Source organism: Eleutherodactylus coqui, chromosome 1, assembly GCF_035609145.1.
Source record: "Eleutherodactylus coqui strain aEleCoq1 chromosome 1, aEleCoq1.hap1, whole genome shotgun sequence".
Taxonomy (NCBI): Eukaryota; Metazoa; Chordata; class Amphibia; order Anura; family Eleutherodactylidae; genus Eleutherodactylus; species Eleutherodactylus coqui.
This window is the reverse complement of record NC_089837.1, coordinates 457,824,156-457,842,362: the sequence shown is the minus strand read 5'-3', so window position 1 is coordinate 457,842,362 and position 18,207 is coordinate 457,824,156. Positions and strand designations below refer to the sequence as shown.

Sequence of the window (18,207 nt, the reverse complement as noted above, 5' to 3'; positions counted from 1 at the left end):
AAGTATTAATGGTCACTGATGGCCATTAACACGTTATAATTTTCATTTGCATGTAAATGGGCCTCCACGAGCAGTTTGCAGAGCCCAGCATGTGAATAATCACATGCCCAGCTGTGCACAGAGCTGCATTTTCTCATCGCAGATGCCTGCAGAATACAATGTTAACTGCTGGCTCTCCACGGAGATAACAGCCTGCGGTCTACTGACAGATAAAGCAAACTGCTTTATGTCCAGTAGCTGAACAATGGATTTTAAGTTCACCTGAAAATCATCGTTCAAACAAAAAGTGCCCGATGCCTGTGTTTACATGTAACGATTATTGGTCAAATTTCGACGTTTGAACGAATTTCGAGAAATAATCGTTGTATTAACAGATCACCATAGCAAATGATTCCAAGGCCTCGCTGTCCAGCTATATAGAACAAGTGCACATCTACTTTTTAATTATACACTATGCTGTTATCACAGCATATGGCAATACAGATTTATAGGTTATTATTGGGCATTAACCCATACAATATGTCTGGAGAATCCTCTGGTGGGCCAGTCTGACCCTATATAATACCATTAGACATTTTACATCACACCTCACCTTGCTGCTGTTGCTGTGGAGGTGTTAATTCACCTGGGCTTCCTGCAGACATGGTATCCCCACTCATTCTCCGAGGGGTGCAACTGGATGGAGGAGATTGTCCACCTGTCTGATTACAGGACGACATACAACCAGGAAAAGCATGGGCGCCATAACCATTAGGTGGGCAGTGAGCTTGGCTGTAGGAGGGATGTAAGAAATGTGGGTAGGGATGTCCATATCCTGCATCAGTAAAATGATTATAGTGCAAGGAGTCTTCACCATGTGGAACTGTGAATCCGTACTGCATCTTAGGAGCGGGAACTTGAAATGGTGGTGGAATATCATGGTTGGGCTGTACACTTTGCCCATAAGCTTGAGACATGTGTAATGGAAATTCTCCTCGATAAAACGGTTGCATTGTTGACATCTTGCCTCCTTCCATAGGCCACATATTAGGCACAGGATAGCAAGCTGAACTTTGACAATGAGAACATGGACACATTGGAGGCAAAAGAGGTTCGTGAGACATAGGCTGACATGTGTACTGTCGGTTTTCTCTTAAACTGCCTCTCTTTGGTGGGCTGTGTGTCTGGTTTGGGTAATGTTGGGGTCCTTCAGACAATGAGCGATACAGTCTCCTTCTCTCTTGATCCACATACATGCCTGGATAATGGCCTCCATGCAGTACTGCCCCTGTTCCTGGTGCCCCCCGAGGATCAAGAATGGCTTCTGGCCTGAAATAAGATCTGCTAGGAGGTCCTTCAATATTAGGACCTGCATAACCTACTCTGCAGGAACAATGTCTAGACAATAAAGTTCTCCTTCCTGGATAAACAGCTAGGCCACCAAATTGTCCTATTTCTTCTTCCATTATGATTGCGTCACAAGGGGATTCTCTCTGATCCTCCCAGGATGTTGAGGTTAAGGGCAAGCTTTGAGATGCTCCTTCATCAGATACACCCGACCACTGAGGCGAGTACTGAAACCTTGAATCTCCATTCACCTTTGTTTGAATATTTTGGTTTACTCCTTCCTGGTGCACTTGATGTTGCAAATCTCTGGGTCTTTGGTCCATATTTTGCCTTTGATGCCCATTTTGGGTCACCACATCCTCACATTTCACCACGTGTGAGTACTGTGGCTCTCCTTCATTCTTTACATTAACTCCAAATCCACCCAAAAGTTTTTCTAGGTCTTCTCGCTCAGCTGCTGTTGGCAAAGACTTCTGTGGCGTTTCTTCCAACCTCTCAGTCGGGGCTGAAGAGTGTCCGGAGTCACTACTAACAGACAACAGTCGTCCATGCTGTTCGGGGCTCCCATTAGTAGAAGTCAAAGGTGTGCTCTTTTTCTTCACACGGGCATACAAGCTTCCATCCAATGGCCCACGAGTATGATTGAGATCTATATGGAAGAGGAAATGAAAAGTATGTAAGAAAAAAGAAAAAAAAGCTGGTATTGAGGTTAAGGTAGTGGAAAGGCATGCTGGCAGTTCTCAAGTCACAGAGTTCTGCATCTCATTTAAGAAGAATAAAAGTGGAATTTCACATAAGATGTAAGCTTGGCCACATGCAAGTAAGAAGTAAAAGGGTAGCTGCACTTTAAATAAAAACTTTTGACATGTCAGAAGAAAATGTAAAAAGTTTTGATCAGTTTGGGTCTGTTTGCTGAGACCCCCACTCATCTCTAAAATGAAGAGGGTGCAGCACTCACCCCTTTTGCTGTCACCAATGCCTCTCAGCAGCTGAAGACGGATCAAAAGTTTTGACATGTCGCTCTGACATGTCCAAAGTTTTGTTTTTTAGGCCTCGGTCAGACGAAAATTCATCCCGCGCTCTCCGGCAGCCCATTGCTTTCAATGGAGCTGGCTGTATTGCCGGCTCCATTGAATTCAATGGGCAAACATCATTCTTCTCTGCCACAGCTGTTACAGCTGTGGCAGAGGAGAATGATTTGTGTAGTATATGTTCTCAATGGGGTCGGCGCTGCTGCCGCCGGCCCCATTGAGCGCATATATAGAAAACAAGGAATCGCAGATAGCCGCAATCTGCGATTTCTTGTCCTATAATTTATTGGACAAGCGCATAACAAGCGCCCATGTGTCCGATACCATTGCAAAGCTATGGTTCTATAAAATCGCAGATCGCATGCGCATATCGCGCGAAAAATCGCCCGTGTGACCGAGGCCTTAAAGTGCAGTTACTCTTTAAAGCAATAGCCAATGTTTGGTAATGATGTTGCACTTCTTGCCATTATCTCTACAGTTATGGATTTACGATGCAGATATCAAAGAGATGATAAAACTTCATCCCCATGTAAATAAAAAGTTCTCAAAGTTTCTAATATACTTTGTGATTCAATTCCTCTCCATATCAATATGTTTGAATCAGAATACTTGAGTTCAATGAGAAACACTGCATTGCACTCGCATGCATATCACAGTGCCATGCAATGTCTTTGAAGGTCCCATTGAAAACAATTGGCAAAGGGAACACCCAAGGATAGAACATGCTGCGGTATTTTTTCCTCGCAGCAATGTTGTCTGTCTAATTTAACTACATGATGTCCAAAAACATAGAAGGACCTGCAAATTCACCTCCCATCCTGGCAGCAAGCTCCATCCTCTCATTGGCTGTCGTCTGCATTCAGTTTTATGGATATCCTTTCGTAAACACAGTAACGGCCGGATTACAGAAAAGGGCAACAGTTTATTTCTTTCTTGATCTCCTTAAACTTTTAGGCCTCTTACTTGCGGGACAAGTTGTATTTTTTTATTGGCATCATTTAGGGTACATACTGTATAAAGTATCATATAACTTTTATTCATTTTTTGGGGGGATGGGGGATGGGAGGGGGAGGGAATTCTGCCACTGTTTTTTGGATTTTATTTTCATGGCGTCCAGCATGCATAATAAGTAATGTGATAACATTATTCTCTGGGACAGCATGATCCCAGCGATACAAAGTTCATTCAGTTTTTTTAATACTTTGCTCTTTTTGCACGTTAAAACCAATTTTTAAAAATTTGCTATTGTGTCGCAGCATTCCAAGAGCTACAGCATTTTTATTTTTCGACTGACGGATCTCTATAAGGGCCCCTTCACGTAAGCGTATGAGCAAAAAACGCTCATGTAAGCACAGCGCATATGCGTTGTGAACGATGCCCTTTTGCGTGTGTTTCTGCACATATTACTTTACTTTTTGCACTTGCCAGAGCCAGTTCACATGGGCACGGGACACTGCAGGGCTGTGATTTTAAAGGCTATTTAGCCTAATAAGGTCCAGATGTGTTCATTTTTTCATGGAATTGTGCATCTGCGCACCTTCCAATCAAGGGGTTCTAATATCTGTGTATTGCACATGCAAATAAGGCCATGTGAAAGGACCCTAAAGGGCTCATTTTTGTTTGTGTGATGAACTCTAGTTTTCATTAATCCCATTTTTGGGAACCTAACATTTTGATCCCTTTTTATTCCATTTCTCTAGAGGCATAGGTCACTGTAGAGGGCTGACCCAGAAGCCATCTTCAAGCCTCTGCATACCACAGCAACCCATTAGGACCCTATGATCACATTGTGGAGGTCCGATGGGTGATATAGGGAGCCACCTTCCTCTGTCGGTCTTTTACATGCCACAGTTGCATTGATTGCGGCATGTAAAGGGAGTAAACAGCGGGGATCGGCGATTGCTCTGGTCCCCGCTTTTACAGCAGGTGCTCTGCTATTATCAGACAGCCAAACCCTGCTGTTACCGGCACAGGAGATCCGTATCGGAACTCTGATGCAGCAGCGAAAAAAAGCATATGGGCGGTCGTTAAGGGGTTAAATGTCCTGTCTTTTTGTAACTGCAAATTCTGTTCATCTTGTCCATGTGTCCTGTCTCACTGATTCATTGACGTAAAAAGCTTAGACCCATTAAGGTCTACATGTTGTAACCGAAACCCACAACAATTTTACGCCTCTAATTTTAACCAGATCTATAATGTAAAGCAGTCTATCTACAGGAATGTTCTATTACAAAGGAAGTGACTAATCCGCTTGGTCTCACCCCTCGGGATAATATCTACAAGTGACATAGAAGAAGGAGACCTCTGCCCTTTACATTAACCACATGCTTGGCCCAGCTGTTAAAGTGACATTTGGTGCACTCACCCTCCAGACTGTCCTCGTGGGTCACGTTAAGGTTCTCATAGGAGTCATATCGAACAAGTGGATCAGTGATGTCGTAATCCACCGAAACGTTGGGGTCTTTGTGGAAAACCTCTCGTCCTTTAATATGGGAGAAGGAAAGACCAAAAAGGGAGTAAGATGCAAGTTTATAACTGCTAAGGAGTCTGTAAGTAAGAGCCAAATGTGTTTAGAAGAGCAAATCCAGAAATATTGGGGACTTCCACTGTGTAATTGTGTACGATGAAGTCATCTATGTGCGAAGATGTGGCCAACACTTTGGGACATGTCTAGAACTGAGAAAAAGCAAGTAGAAACAGAAGGAGACAAATTTTATGTCTTTACCTTTAAGTTTTTCTTGACCAGAGGAAAATATAAATTCCACAGCTGCGTCATCCGGGAATCTGTCATCTTCGAGAAGGAAAATACCATAATTAATTATAAGAGAAACAGCAACAAATGGCGATGAACTCGGGGACAGTGTTACGCCATAGAGAAGATCAGGCAATCATAGGGAACGATAAACTAACAACTCCGCATACCTCCTTTGGGTGTGACATGGGATAGACTATTAGACTGAAGAGAACTGCAGTCACAGATGTATTTTCAGGGTATAGGTGTACGGGTATTCGTAAGCCAAAACCAGGAATGGGTGTAAACCATTGAAATCTTAGAAATATAGGAAACTGAAGGCAGGAAAAGCCCCTCTGGTCAGTCTAGCTTGCCCTTATATTAGTTCTCCCTTAGGATAGAGCTATGCTTATCCCAGGCTTGCCTGAATTCATTTATTGTCAATTTTCCAACTACATCTGCTGGAAGTTTGGTCCAAGCACCTACTACTCTTTCAGGACAATAATATTTTCTGACGTTGCTTCTGATCTTCCCCAAATAGTCTCAGATTGTGCCCCTTGTTCTAGTGTTTAGCTTCCTAATAAATACACTTCCCTCCTGAATCTTATTTATACCTTTAACACATATAAAAGTTTCGATCATGTCCCCTCTCTCCCTTCTTTAAGTCTCTCCTAATAAATTTTGTTCTTGAGACCTTCCACCATTTTTGTAGCCGATCTTTCAACTCATTCTTCTTTATTAATGTCTTTCTGTAGGGGTAGAAACACAGTATTCCAGATGTGGTCTCACCAGAGCTCTATACAGCAGGATCACAATCTCTCTCTTTCTACTGGTTATACCTCTAGCTATGCAGCCGAGCATCCTGCTTGCTTTATTGCCTGACTGCACTGTGGGCTCATTTGGAGGCTGTCAGAAATTAAAACCCCTAAATCCTTCTCTTCTGAAGTCCTGAGTAGCCAATACGATAGTGAGTTTGAGGATTTCTTCTCTCCATGTGCATTATTTTACATTTGCAAACATTGATGGCAGTCTCACCTGTGCAGGCGCAGTCCAGCTGGTCTTTACTGAAGCAGAGACGGGTATTGTGAATTGTGCATGTGTGGAACTGAAGTCTGAACAGGACCTCCCGCTCGTGAGGTTTGCAGCGCTTATGATAGCATTTCACCTGGGACAAATTGTTACAAAGATGCAAGAATTAGTAATGTAAGTCTACTTGGAAAGTTTCTTAGTTTCATATTTTGTGGCTGTATCCATTCTTCTATCTTCTGCTAATAAATAGTGCCACATCTATGACTAGACTGCATAGTACATCTACATATAAAACACTGCAGCAGTCTACAGTCTGTATTCTGCTTATCGATGGGAAATCACAAAGAACTTGAAATAGCCTGCGGTTCTGCTTGTTACTATTGGATAGTTCCGACTAAGGAACATTATACTACCAGCTGTGCATTATATCCAGATAGGTTCAATAAAAGCTGGGTGAAGGTTTATGTATTCCAGCGAAAACCCTGAATAGGAGTATTTAATTCCTTTGAGGCCAAATTTACGCAGCGAGTTGCGCTCGTAAAACTCAGGCACAAAACACATCGGAGAGCACATGGACACCTCTAATGTTCGTGGACCACACACAGCATGTACTGTTCTGATCTATGAAAATGGACAAGAATAAAGACGTGGCAAACTCATTTACACAGGCCATGTGAATAGCTTCATAGGCTGTTATGGGTACATAGAATACCGAAAATACACCCTTGGACCCTTAGCTGACATTACGTTCCCAATATACTAGAAACCATGTAATTTTCTCATTACAAAAAATACTAATTCTCACTGACAACAAGATAGTAAATTGACCCTTTGCTTTCCAACTGCTAATTTGATGACAATGGGTGCTAACCGTAGGCCACCTCATTTGTGGCTGGTTAAGCCCCATTTACACTGACAGATGATCGCTCAAAAGTCGCTCAAACGACATACTTTATAGTAGCTATGTAGCTACTATAGAGTAATTGAGCGGAGCGGGACACAGCCATGGCCACTAATAGAAGAATACAGCTGTTTTGCATAAGCAAACAGCTGTATTCTTCTCCGCTCTGACGGCCAGTGTCCCTACTGTGAATTCACAGCAGGACACAGGCAGAGAGTCTTATCAGCGCAGCTGGCTGATAACAGCCTGCTCCGCTGATAACAGCTGATCGCTCAATTCTAGCAAGCTAGAATTCAGCGATCAGAGACTCGTGCACAAAAACTGCACGATGTCCCTGCATTTAGACAGAACGAGAATTGCTCAAAAGACGGCTTTAAACAATTTTTGAGCAATTCTCATTGTGTCTAAAAGGGCTTTTAGGAAAACCTTCATTAGTTGGCCAATTCCTAAGACATGGATGGAAATGAGAGGAGTCCCTTGCATGTCATCTAATAGGCACTAAAGAACAATATTACTTTTTCGCAATAGTAATAGCCTCCATTGGCTACAAAGTTTGTAAGTTTTGCACTGTCTGATGCTAATTTATATTATAATTAGAGATGAGCGAACGTACTCGTAATGAGTACTTACGCACCCGAGTACCGCCATTTTCGAGTACTTCAGTACTCGTGCATAAAGATTCGGGGGGCGCCGGGGGGCGGGGAGAGGCGCGGCGGTGCGGGGGGTAGCAGCGGGGAACAGGGGGGAGCCCTTTCTCTCTCCCTCTCCCCCCCACTCCCCGCTGCAACCCCCCGCGCCGCCACGGCGTCCCCCGAATTTTTTCGCCCGAGTACGGAAGTACTCGAAAATCGCGGTACTCGGGCGAAAAAGGGGCGGGGCCGAGCACGTTCGCTCATCTCTAATTATAATCCCTATAAGATGATCAGGACAATACATTGTGGACTACCTGTATATATGTAGATTAATACATACCATGATATCACCTTTCAGAAGCAAGGCCGGCTCCAAGCTGATGCACAGCTGACGTTTCTTGTTTGTGCTATCCCCTTGACTTAAGCTACAGACAAGAATAGGAGAGTTACTTGGGCTCATATTGTACATTGCCCAGTGCCAAAATACAGAATTGCAACTTACTAAATTCCTGAGGTGTAGACAAGCTGCATGGACTGGTAGATCTTCAGAAAGGGGCAAAATCCTGAGACAAAGAGTATATAAAGCAATATAAATGAGGATTTACAGTAGGCATAAAATCCAAGCCTGGCATTCCTCTTATTTTATGTGGCATAGACATAAATATGCTGGACTGATACAGCAAAATGAAAGAATTACTGTGAAACAAGTGAAATAACACTGGCTTATTGCTGCAGGTGGAAAACATATGGGAAGATATTGGCCGCATACAGATCTGCTCCGGGAATACATTATAGATGGAACTGGGTTCAAACAAGGCAGCGAGGTGGATAAAGTGACTAAGTTGTTCCAAGTGTACAAAGATCCAGCCATCTGGTATATAAATTGGGTAGTATATATAAAGCTACATGAGCGGGTCACCAGCCAGTATCTGTGTATGTACAGATATGAAGTGCATTAGGATATGGGGAATACTGTGTTCATAGTAAAATAGTATGTTAGGGTGAAAAAAGACATATGCCCATGCAGCCTATTACCCCCAATGTTGATCCAGAGGAAGGCAAAAAATCCCAATGATGTAAAAGCCAACTTTCCTCATTTAGGGGAAAAAAATTCCTTTCCAACTCCAAATCTGGCAATCAGAATAATCTCTGGATCAGCAACCCTTCTGGAGTAATTAGTGATTGTAACGTGTAATATTGTATAAACTTTCGAGTGATAAACTTGGCTATCTCCGGCAGTCTAATTAAGGCTTCATGTCCACGGACAGATCGGATTCCGCATATAGGAGCCCGCAGCTGAATCCGACCCTGCCCGCAGCGGAGAACACTGCGGGATTCTACTTACCCGTCCGGCTATTCTGCTGGTCTTCTCTTTTATTCAATGCGGATGTATGCAGAAGCGCCGGCTACCGTGCCGTTGGAGTTTTTTCTTTTTTTTAAAACTCCTGCTTTTCCGCAGATTTCAATTGCGGACAGGCTGTAGATCGGACCACTTTCATTGACTTCAATGGAAGCTGTCCGTACGGTATCCGCAGTGAAATGGAGCATACTGCGATTTTTTTTCCAGGTCCGCAAATCAAATCTGCATGCTTTATTTCACTTGCGGACGCTGATGTATCCCTATGGGGCGCTTGATTTGCGGATCTTCCACACGGATCACCCATGCAGATTCCACAAGTCAGATCCACCTGTGGACATTGGGCCTAAATGAATGGAGCTGCAGCATACATGCTCAACTGCCAATCATGCATTTTAAGGAGCTTCAGGACTCCGATTCTCATGATCGGCAGTTGGAACCCCACCAATTAGATAGTTTTCCACTATCCTATGGTTTATGGAGTTGTATCCAAATCGCACGTTATGCCCTATCCACAGGGGAATAACTTGCTGATCAGTGGGGGTCTTATCGCTGAGATTCCTGCCAATCTCAAAATCAGGGTCCTGTGTCCCCCTCTGCCTGTCACTGCGGGGGTCACTTCTTCTCCTGCAGTGATGTCAGATTGAATGGAGCACTGGCTGAGCATGTGCGGTCGGTGCTCCAATCATTTCAATGCGGCTGATGGAAATACCTGAGCGCTTGGCAATCTCTGGCAGTTGCACTGAAAATGAATGGAACACCCATGCGCATGCGCGACCAGCGCTCTATTTAGTCTCCTCCTTACTGCAGGTGTGCACAACTAAGATAAAGTGAGAAAACGGATTCCCGTTCTCAAGATCAGCACGGGTCTAAGTGGTGAGACCCCCACCGATCAACAAGTTATCCCATATCCTGTGGACAACTTGTGATTCTGGTCCAACTCTTTTAAGAGATACCTTCTTTTTGTAGGACAGCCTCTTTAAGAAAACTATCTCTAATGTGCCATTTACATGGCTCTCCTAGGAGCATTATTCACATATTATATTCCAGAGACATTATATGAAGTCTCCATACCTTCTTAATAATCCACTCTGAGGTTGGTCGTAGACATGAGGTCTTTCTTGATGGATCTCTGACATAGTAACAGTCATGTCTATGGAGAAAGCCCAACTATCCTTTATGTCTCCAGTTGAGGGACACATGAATTTGGCTACCTGTTTTTGTGCCCGTTTAAGAACTTTGTTCCCTTTACCTTAGATAAGTAGCATCAAAAAATATCTGGCAGGTGCTTTCCTTCCTCGCTTCCAGAAATAATGGGCTATTTGGCCAAGTAAAATGGCTTGTTGGGGAGTTGGGAAGGATATCCCAACTAAAATAACTATAGAACTCAATAGTCATGGAGCAAGGATGGTTCCAAGTGAATACACAGCCATGAATAGCAAAAACCCATATAAATAAAGAGGCAAAAAATGATGTTAAATGGCAAATCAACTCAGGACTATGAAATTAGAAAAGAAGCAACTGTTCCGCTGCATGCTAGGCCAACACTAAGCAGATGTCTGACATGTGCGTGGAGATGATTGGTATGCACAGACCACAAGGGAAGTGGAGTGACTCAGGTCTGGAAACCTGCGTTCTCATCCTATATTCTAGCCGTATGGAAACAAGCGTTCGCTGCATATGTTTTGATTACATTTGGCATGGTGATATTCATTTAGGCTTTTGTTTTTTTCCAAATTAATTTTGGATGCTAGAACATGCTAAATTCCACATGGCAATGAGCAGTGGGAGGCTATGTCTGGCACGTCATCTAATGGCCAAGGTGGAGTTTTTAATACATTTGATGCTAACTCTATGGATCTGGGAAGCAGATGTCAAGGGAAGCCAGGATTTATGAGAAACATATGTGCCTAAGACAAATATATAATGAGCACCATGTAAGCTGAAATTAATAGTGGAACAATCACAGAGAAATTCAGCGCTGCATGCCGAATAGACCTAGTTTCTCAATACTCCAGCCATGAAAACATACAGGCACCTCCCAGAGCAATCTAATAGATACAGAAGAAAAAAAAACAAATTCAATGCCATGGAAATAAGCCGCCCATCTAACACTGCATAGTGATGTTATACAGCAGTTCACCCTAAAGGCATTCCCATCTTAGACATTTATGGTATATCCACAGAGTAGGTCCATGTCACGGCAGCAGATCTACTGTGCCTCAGAACTGAATTGACTTTGGACTAGATCCAGGGTCGGCACCTGGGGTTCTTTGGTTTTCACTCTTTCACCCCATCAATTGGGATCTGGGCTTCGCTGTGGGGCCCCCAGACCCTTACCCTAGAAATAGTCTCAGTTATGTGGCAACTGACACAATTGGTCAGGTTTTCTGTAATGCGGTACTAGCAGAGGGTGTAGATAGGGACATAGACATAGAACAGAGCCAGAGTGAGGGCAGGAAGAATACTTTAATGATGCAGATCAGGCCAAGGGTCAGGGCAGGCAGCAGTCAAGGAAAGCGTAGTCAAATAACGAGCCAAGGTCAGGATTAGAAAGGTCAGGAAAGCTGGGCGATTCTGGCATGGATCAAATTCTAGTTTAGACGGGAACACACTTTCATAAAGAATGTTGACTGATTGCTCAGGCGCCTACTGATGAGCAAAGTAGCCTAAAATAACTCAGGACCTGCCAGAATTGGTTGTTGACTGGAAAACTGGGTGCAAGTGCTGAAGCTTTAAGAGGTAAACTGGGTGCCTGCTTGTATAGGAGCCAGGAAACTGACAAGAGATTACGGTCATTACACTTTGAGATTCACATCTATTTTAAGAATAGAGTCCCCCAAAACCTTGTCCAGTTCTGCCTGGCATCAGAAGTTGGTGCCTACTTTCTGTTGCCATTTTTGGAAAAAGGTGAGAGAAGCAAATATAGCCAATATGCCAAATAGAATATACAGGGTCTAGCAGACCGGTTTCCCATCTGTTTCGAAGACTGCCGCAAAACACTGGAAGAAGAAGCACTTTCTCTTTGTCCAAAAGCTGGGCAGCTGGGCGGAAACCGAACGGACCCCATAATAGTCAATGGGGTCCATTCGATGCTGTTCGGTCCCATTCTAAGACGAAGCCAATCGGTCGCAGGGATTCCCCTTTCAAACGGAGCAGGAAAGCAGAAACCCGAGCGCAGATGTGAAATCACCCAAACATACTTATTGTGGATTGTGCAACATAGTTAAACATAACACAACAAGCCAACATAGCTCATAAAAAGGGGCACTGAATCTGCCGAACCCCGTATATCAACTTGAAAACATCTCAAGTACATTTTTTTCTCTTTAACCTATTTTATATGTGCATAGTACATGGACACAATGGAGGAAGCCAACCTGTGCTTTTAAACAATGTCAATGGGGATACAGCCATTGTTTTACAAATTCACCTAATGCCCTGCATTGGCACTAGTTTCTCACAATACATAGGTTTCCCTTCTGCAGTTCATGCGCACTAAGGCTGTGGGAGAACAGTTGCCTTGGTCCCGGGTATCTACCCCTCTACCTCTTCTGACTTCAGAACTGCTTACAATGCACTGTTGTACAGGTTGTACTCTGGACAACAGTTGGGTTACCTGGCCTCTTCAGCAGCCACTAATGCCTCTTCCCATAAATATATATAGAGCTACATGTAAAGTCAGGTGTCGACTAAAATACAGAGAATATGAGATTATTAGTTCTCTAAATAGATGGTTCTCAGCCTCTCTTACTTATCAGGTATGATATTATACTACCGGTATGATATGTCAACGAGAAATCACAGTGGTATAGAAATCTATATATAAATTTTTGAAACCCTTCACAGATATAGATAAAAATTAATAACGTTTATTGAGTTATTTAAAAGAACGTGGGTTTACACTGACACGAACACACACACAAATAGGAGACAAAAACAAGAAAGAAACCAAAGAATAAGACCCTGGTTTAAGGTAAACTGGGAGATTCAGCTCTTTGATGATGGAGAGGTAAGTATATTTATCCCTTTATGGTGTACGAATGGATAACCTTACGGGATTAATATGGACATAGTTTGTTGAGGGGTAGGTGATATCCAATATATCAGATCTGGATATATCGTTCGTACTAGGATATCCTCAAACCAAGTGTGTATATGTCCTTATTGAGAAAGAGATATCAATCTAGACCTCTATTTGTATATTGGATCCCCAGTAGTGCCACATTAATTTGAAGGTTGTTTTTAGCTAGGGTCTGGTCATGGTGCACTATGATAGTATTGTTGACCAGATCCCACAAAAAACATACTCTTACAATGCCAAAATTGGCTTTGGCGTACGGTAGAAGTAGGTCTACCGATTAAGCGTTCGCCAAAAGGTAATATAGTGGCGTAAAAAGTAGACTTATGCTCAGAGATAGACTCAAAAGCCAAGATTGGTTTTTGCGTTTGGCAGGTGTAGGTCTACCAGTTAGTCGTTCGCCAAAAAGTAATATATTGGCGTTTAAAGAGTAGACTTATGCTTGAAGATGGGCTCGACGCGTTTCCCTACCCAATTTTTTGGATAGTTCCTCAGGAGCAAAAGGTACGTATACCATCAATACAACTTTAGTCCTTTTACTGTGGACCATTCAAAACCAGGGTTGGTGAAAGAGAGAATTTTCTCGACAATAACTTGATTCTCCGATGAATAATATCACCGGTTTCTTGTTAGAAGAATGCCACAACATATGTAGTATGCATTCCCACTATTACTCTTCTGTCTAGGTGTGCCCCTCAGATATCCACATTGGCTGTTAGGCCGGTCGATTATTGATCACAACCGTCGGTTCAATAAGTCGATATGTGGAATAGACTAGAGCCAGGTAACCATTGGTATATATCAGTGGCTCAGCAGGAAATCATCCTATTCTGAGTTAACACCGATATAGCCTTGGTTTCCTATATGTCTGAATGCTCAGTCTTATTGAGAGGTTGCATAAGCAGGGTCCCCACAGGTTAGTGAATGACTCCTGTTTTATCGGTGATACGGCTATCTATCAGTTTCTATATAGCCAGAGTACCATACGATAATACTACTGCAATGTTCAGAAAGCCGGAGGCAGAAAGAACCCAATTGGTAATTACAGGGTTAATGCTTAGCAGAGCCGTTGTAGTTGTAATTACAAGCTCACCAAAGCAATTGCAGAAAAAGCCTAGACAGGAGGACAGCACCACCCCTAGAAATTAGCCCCATCCACAGTCAGATGGGACCTGGGTAAGTGGTCCAAATAGGGAGAGCAAAAGATAGTGCCTGCGGCTCTGATGGTATGAGTACTCACCTTCATCATTCTGAAGCGCTGGGATAACGGGTAGCAGCACACACTGCAACGATAGCATGTCACTGCTGATCTTAATGGTACCTGACAATAATCCTCCAAAGTAATTGATATACCTGCACAAAAATACATTGAAAGAGGTGGGTAATCTATTCCGTATAGTAGCCTGCAATCAGAAAGCGTATATAATAAGTATAACATACACAAACGTATAAACGATAAGAGAGGTAACTTCATTGTATGAGGTAATCACATGGCAACATCTTGAAGATGCCTTTTAAACTTGTTGTGTCCAGTCTACAAAGTATAAAAAACTGCTACTAGAATGTAGACAAAGTGTAACTGTGCTTTCCAAAAACTTGCAAATAAGGTAGATGGAACAATACCTCTACAGCGTCACCTACTGGATGACAGCATTCCTGCAAATCAATGTCCGGCCCTTCATACAGGTAACAATGATTGGGAATTGAAAACATGACATGTCACTAGAATGAGCCAACTGAAGTGCTCATCTGAGTGCTGTCATTGTTTGCTAGCTGAAGACGAGCCATAGACTTTCTATTGAGCCAGACACATCAGAACAATAATAAGATATCCCAAGGTATTTAGAACATTGCTCATTGACTGCTTCCTTACTATGGACCTTTTGGTTGCACATATTTTTGGATTACAGATCAGCAAAGTTTAACATGACTTTTAACGCATGATAATATTTCACTGTGCCCTAGTTTGTTTACCCTTTCAATTACTTTACAATGGGTTATGCTGTGTTAAGATAAGAGAACAATAGCGTTTTAATTGGTTAAGTCCAGATAACTAAAGGCTCATTTACACACAAAGACAATCTTTCAAAGCAATGAAAGATTGACAGCTCTAGCGATCATTTTGCATAAAGTACTAATGGGCACTAATGTCCATTAGCACTTTATCAGCTTCATTTGCATGTAAATCAGCCTCCAGCAGCTGTTTGCAAATCCCAGTATGTGGTCTGGACTTTTCACTCAGCTGCATTGTCTTCACACAGAGAGAACACAGCATTGCGGTCCCTGCTATCTATCTCCGGCTGAATGATGGATTTTATGCTCACCTAAAAAATCATCCTTCAGCCGAAGAGTGAAAGAGGGAAGCATTTACATGCAACGATTATCGCTAAAAAGCCATTGTTTGAATGCATTTTGAGCGATAATCGTTGCATGTAAATGGGGCATTAATGTGACAAGTTATCACAGACAAGTTAAAATGTACCACATCTGTATGCCCCCTGTTTACTATCAAAATAGAACTGGAAAAGTGTATAATGCATATATTGTATACAGGTGGTCAAGTACAGATCGGGCTTTCTTACCAGATATTAGGCAGATGAAACTGGGCTATGTTTGAGAAGATCCTGATCTTTGAAAATGTTTTTGTAATGTTACTAGTCCTTCCCTTTTGTTCTTTGCACCCACTAAGTATCAGTGATGATTTTATCACCAGTTATAGGGGTCTTCCAATATCTTACTAGCTTGAATACCAATAAAAACATTTTACAAGGAAATCAGGAGAACTTCCCATATATGGTTATCTTAAAGGGGATGTATGAAATTAGAAAAATGTGTCTACATTCTTTCAAAGTACTACTCTTGCCCATGGTCTGTGCCTAGTTTTGCATCTCAGGCTTATTAAAGGGAATGTCCAGTTTTAAACCATTCATGGCCTCTGCCGCTTGAGACCATTGGTGATCAGCTGTTTGCCTGTCCAATTTACTCATGCACTGAGCTAATTTCTGCAAAAAGAAGACAGCTCTGTTCCCACTGCAGTGGCCAAGGCTGGTATTACAGGCAAAGTTCCCATTCAGTTCAATGAGAACTTGGTCTGCAAAACCAAGCTGGCCCACTGCATTGGGAACTGAACTGTCTGCTTCCTGATGAAATCAGCTTAGTGCACAAGCCCACTAGACTGACGAATAGTTGATCAGCATGTGGGAGACCCCTACTGATCTACTGTTGGTGGCCTATCCTGCAGGTAGGATTAGTTGGGAACTGGACAACTCCATTAACTTGAATAGGGCTGAAATGAAATTCCAGACACAGTGCCTGAACAAGATATATTTTGAATCTCATACAACCCCATTAAATGGCCTATACCATGTATGTCCTTAAATAAGGCATGTTTATTTAGGCAATATCTGAATGCTGTGTGCAATAAGTTGTCTCTTTGTGTATTGATGTCCTACAAACCCATAAGTTCTAAGAGACATTGAACTCATCCCTGTTGGACAGCGCTTTGTATAATTCTGGGCTTGCAATAATTAGTTCCCCTCTGAGAACTAACAGTGGACGGATTAATATTACACCATCTAACTATTAAAACTTTCCTTGTCATTCCTGTAAGGAAACAAAACTTATTTTGCCCATCGGTATCACAGGAAACCAGTTCAGTGAGAAACATTCTGCTGCTCCTGATAACAGGACACAGGGCAAGTGAATATTTCTCTTCTAGAACAGGAAAAAGTCCAGATTTCCCAACTACATGCTAGGAAAACATTGTTGAAGTGTTTTGGCATTGATTGCGAGTCACGAATAATGTTACGGTTCTCGGGTTCACTGACGTTATTAGCTTTTCTGCACTGACCTGCGCTGCGATGGATGAAGAGATGAAGAGACCTTATCTTCACAGAACTTTCTCATGGCCAAAGTGCTGAGTGCCTGATCCACACTGCAAACAGGGAACGGAAACAATGCGTGTGACTAACTGTTACGGGAAGGAGGGGGGAGATAGGACGGAGCACGGAAAGTGGAAACAATTCATAAAGTAAAAGGCAGAATGGATACAAACTGCAATATCAGGGAAATAGAATATGTTACTTTATACAGAAAAACAATCTGTGAAATTAAGAAATAGTTCAATTACTTGGCATCTGCCGTTTTTGCTGACTATGTACAACCTATACCCTCTAGCTGCTGGCAAGGCATCATGGAAATGATATAGCTGAAGGACCACAGCTGCCAATTCCTGGTTTACATCATGCAATCTACCTTAAATATACAGTATACTAATTCATAGCATCTAGTATCAATTACAAATTAGTGCATAAACTTTCCCCCCAAAATAAGAGGGATTAAAAGTATGGGTTTTCATGCTATGATTCTGCAAAGGTCCGATTTGCAATGTGTTTATTATGTGTATGACAGTACTAGCTGATATACCCGGCTTCGCCCGAGTTAATTTGGTACTGGTGTTTATCTGGTGTACACACGGAAAATGTTATGAAGCGGTGGTTACTTTAGAGATACCGAGGAAAAAAATATGTTCACCATTTTGCATGGTTCTTTGCGTTACCCAGGAAACACGACGTGGAAGTAACCATGCAATGATGACATCCTTTTTATAAAATGACATCAGGAAGTAAGAGAATTAGATTTCATACGTAAAATTTGGACGCTAATTCTTTTGCGCTTAGAATTGAATAATCGAGTTGGGATCCATTAACTTTTTCTATTTATGACATAATCAATGCTCATGCCAAATTTCATTGGGAAGTGAGAGAATTAGATTCTGTACGTAAAATTTGGACGCTAATTCTTTTGTGCTAGAATTGAATAATCGAGTTGGAACCCATTAGCTTTTCCTATTTTGGACATAATCTATGCTTGTGCCAAATTTCATGTTTCTATGACATCGGGAAGTTGGAGAATTAGTGGCGAGTCAGTGAGTCAGTCAGTGAGTCAGTGAGGGCTTTCGCCTTCATATATATAGATATAGTGTTCATACACAGCATATGATTCCCTTATAATAATGATGAGAGCCTGACAAGAGAAGCCATTCATTCCTACACCGATGTCCTCAAATGACTTTTTAACATGTCAGAATAATTTAATTTACAATGGTAACAATTCTAGT

The 18,207-nt window shown here is 42.2% G+C and overlaps 1 protein-coding gene across 3 annotated transcripts in view; it reads right to left on the bottom strand.

Annotated features, from left to right (window-relative positions):
- TNS2 (tensin 2) overlaps window positions 1-18,207 on the bottom strand; it is a 148,891-nt gene that overhangs the window by 29,277 nt on the left and 101,407 nt on the right. For all 3 annotated transcript variants that reach the window (XM_066584217.1, XM_066584219.1, XM_066584218.1), the window contains exons 11-18: window positions 16,939-17,022; window positions 14,329-14,441; window positions 8,153-8,213; window positions 7,991-8,075; window positions 6,124-6,253; window positions 5,083-5,148; window positions 4,723-4,839; window positions 593-1,975 (exon numbers count right to left, since the gene is read on the bottom strand). In XM_066584217.1, the coding sequence (XP_066440314.1) occupies window positions 593-1,975; window positions 4,723-4,839; window positions 5,083-5,148; window positions 6,124-6,253; window positions 7,991-8,075; window positions 8,153-8,213; window positions 14,329-14,441; window positions 16,939-17,022 (2,039 nt within the window). The remainder of the gene's footprint in view (window positions 1-592; window positions 1,976-4,722; window positions 4,840-5,082; window positions 5,149-6,123; window positions 6,254-7,990; window positions 8,076-8,152; window positions 8,214-14,328; window positions 14,442-16,938; window positions 17,023-18,207) is intronic.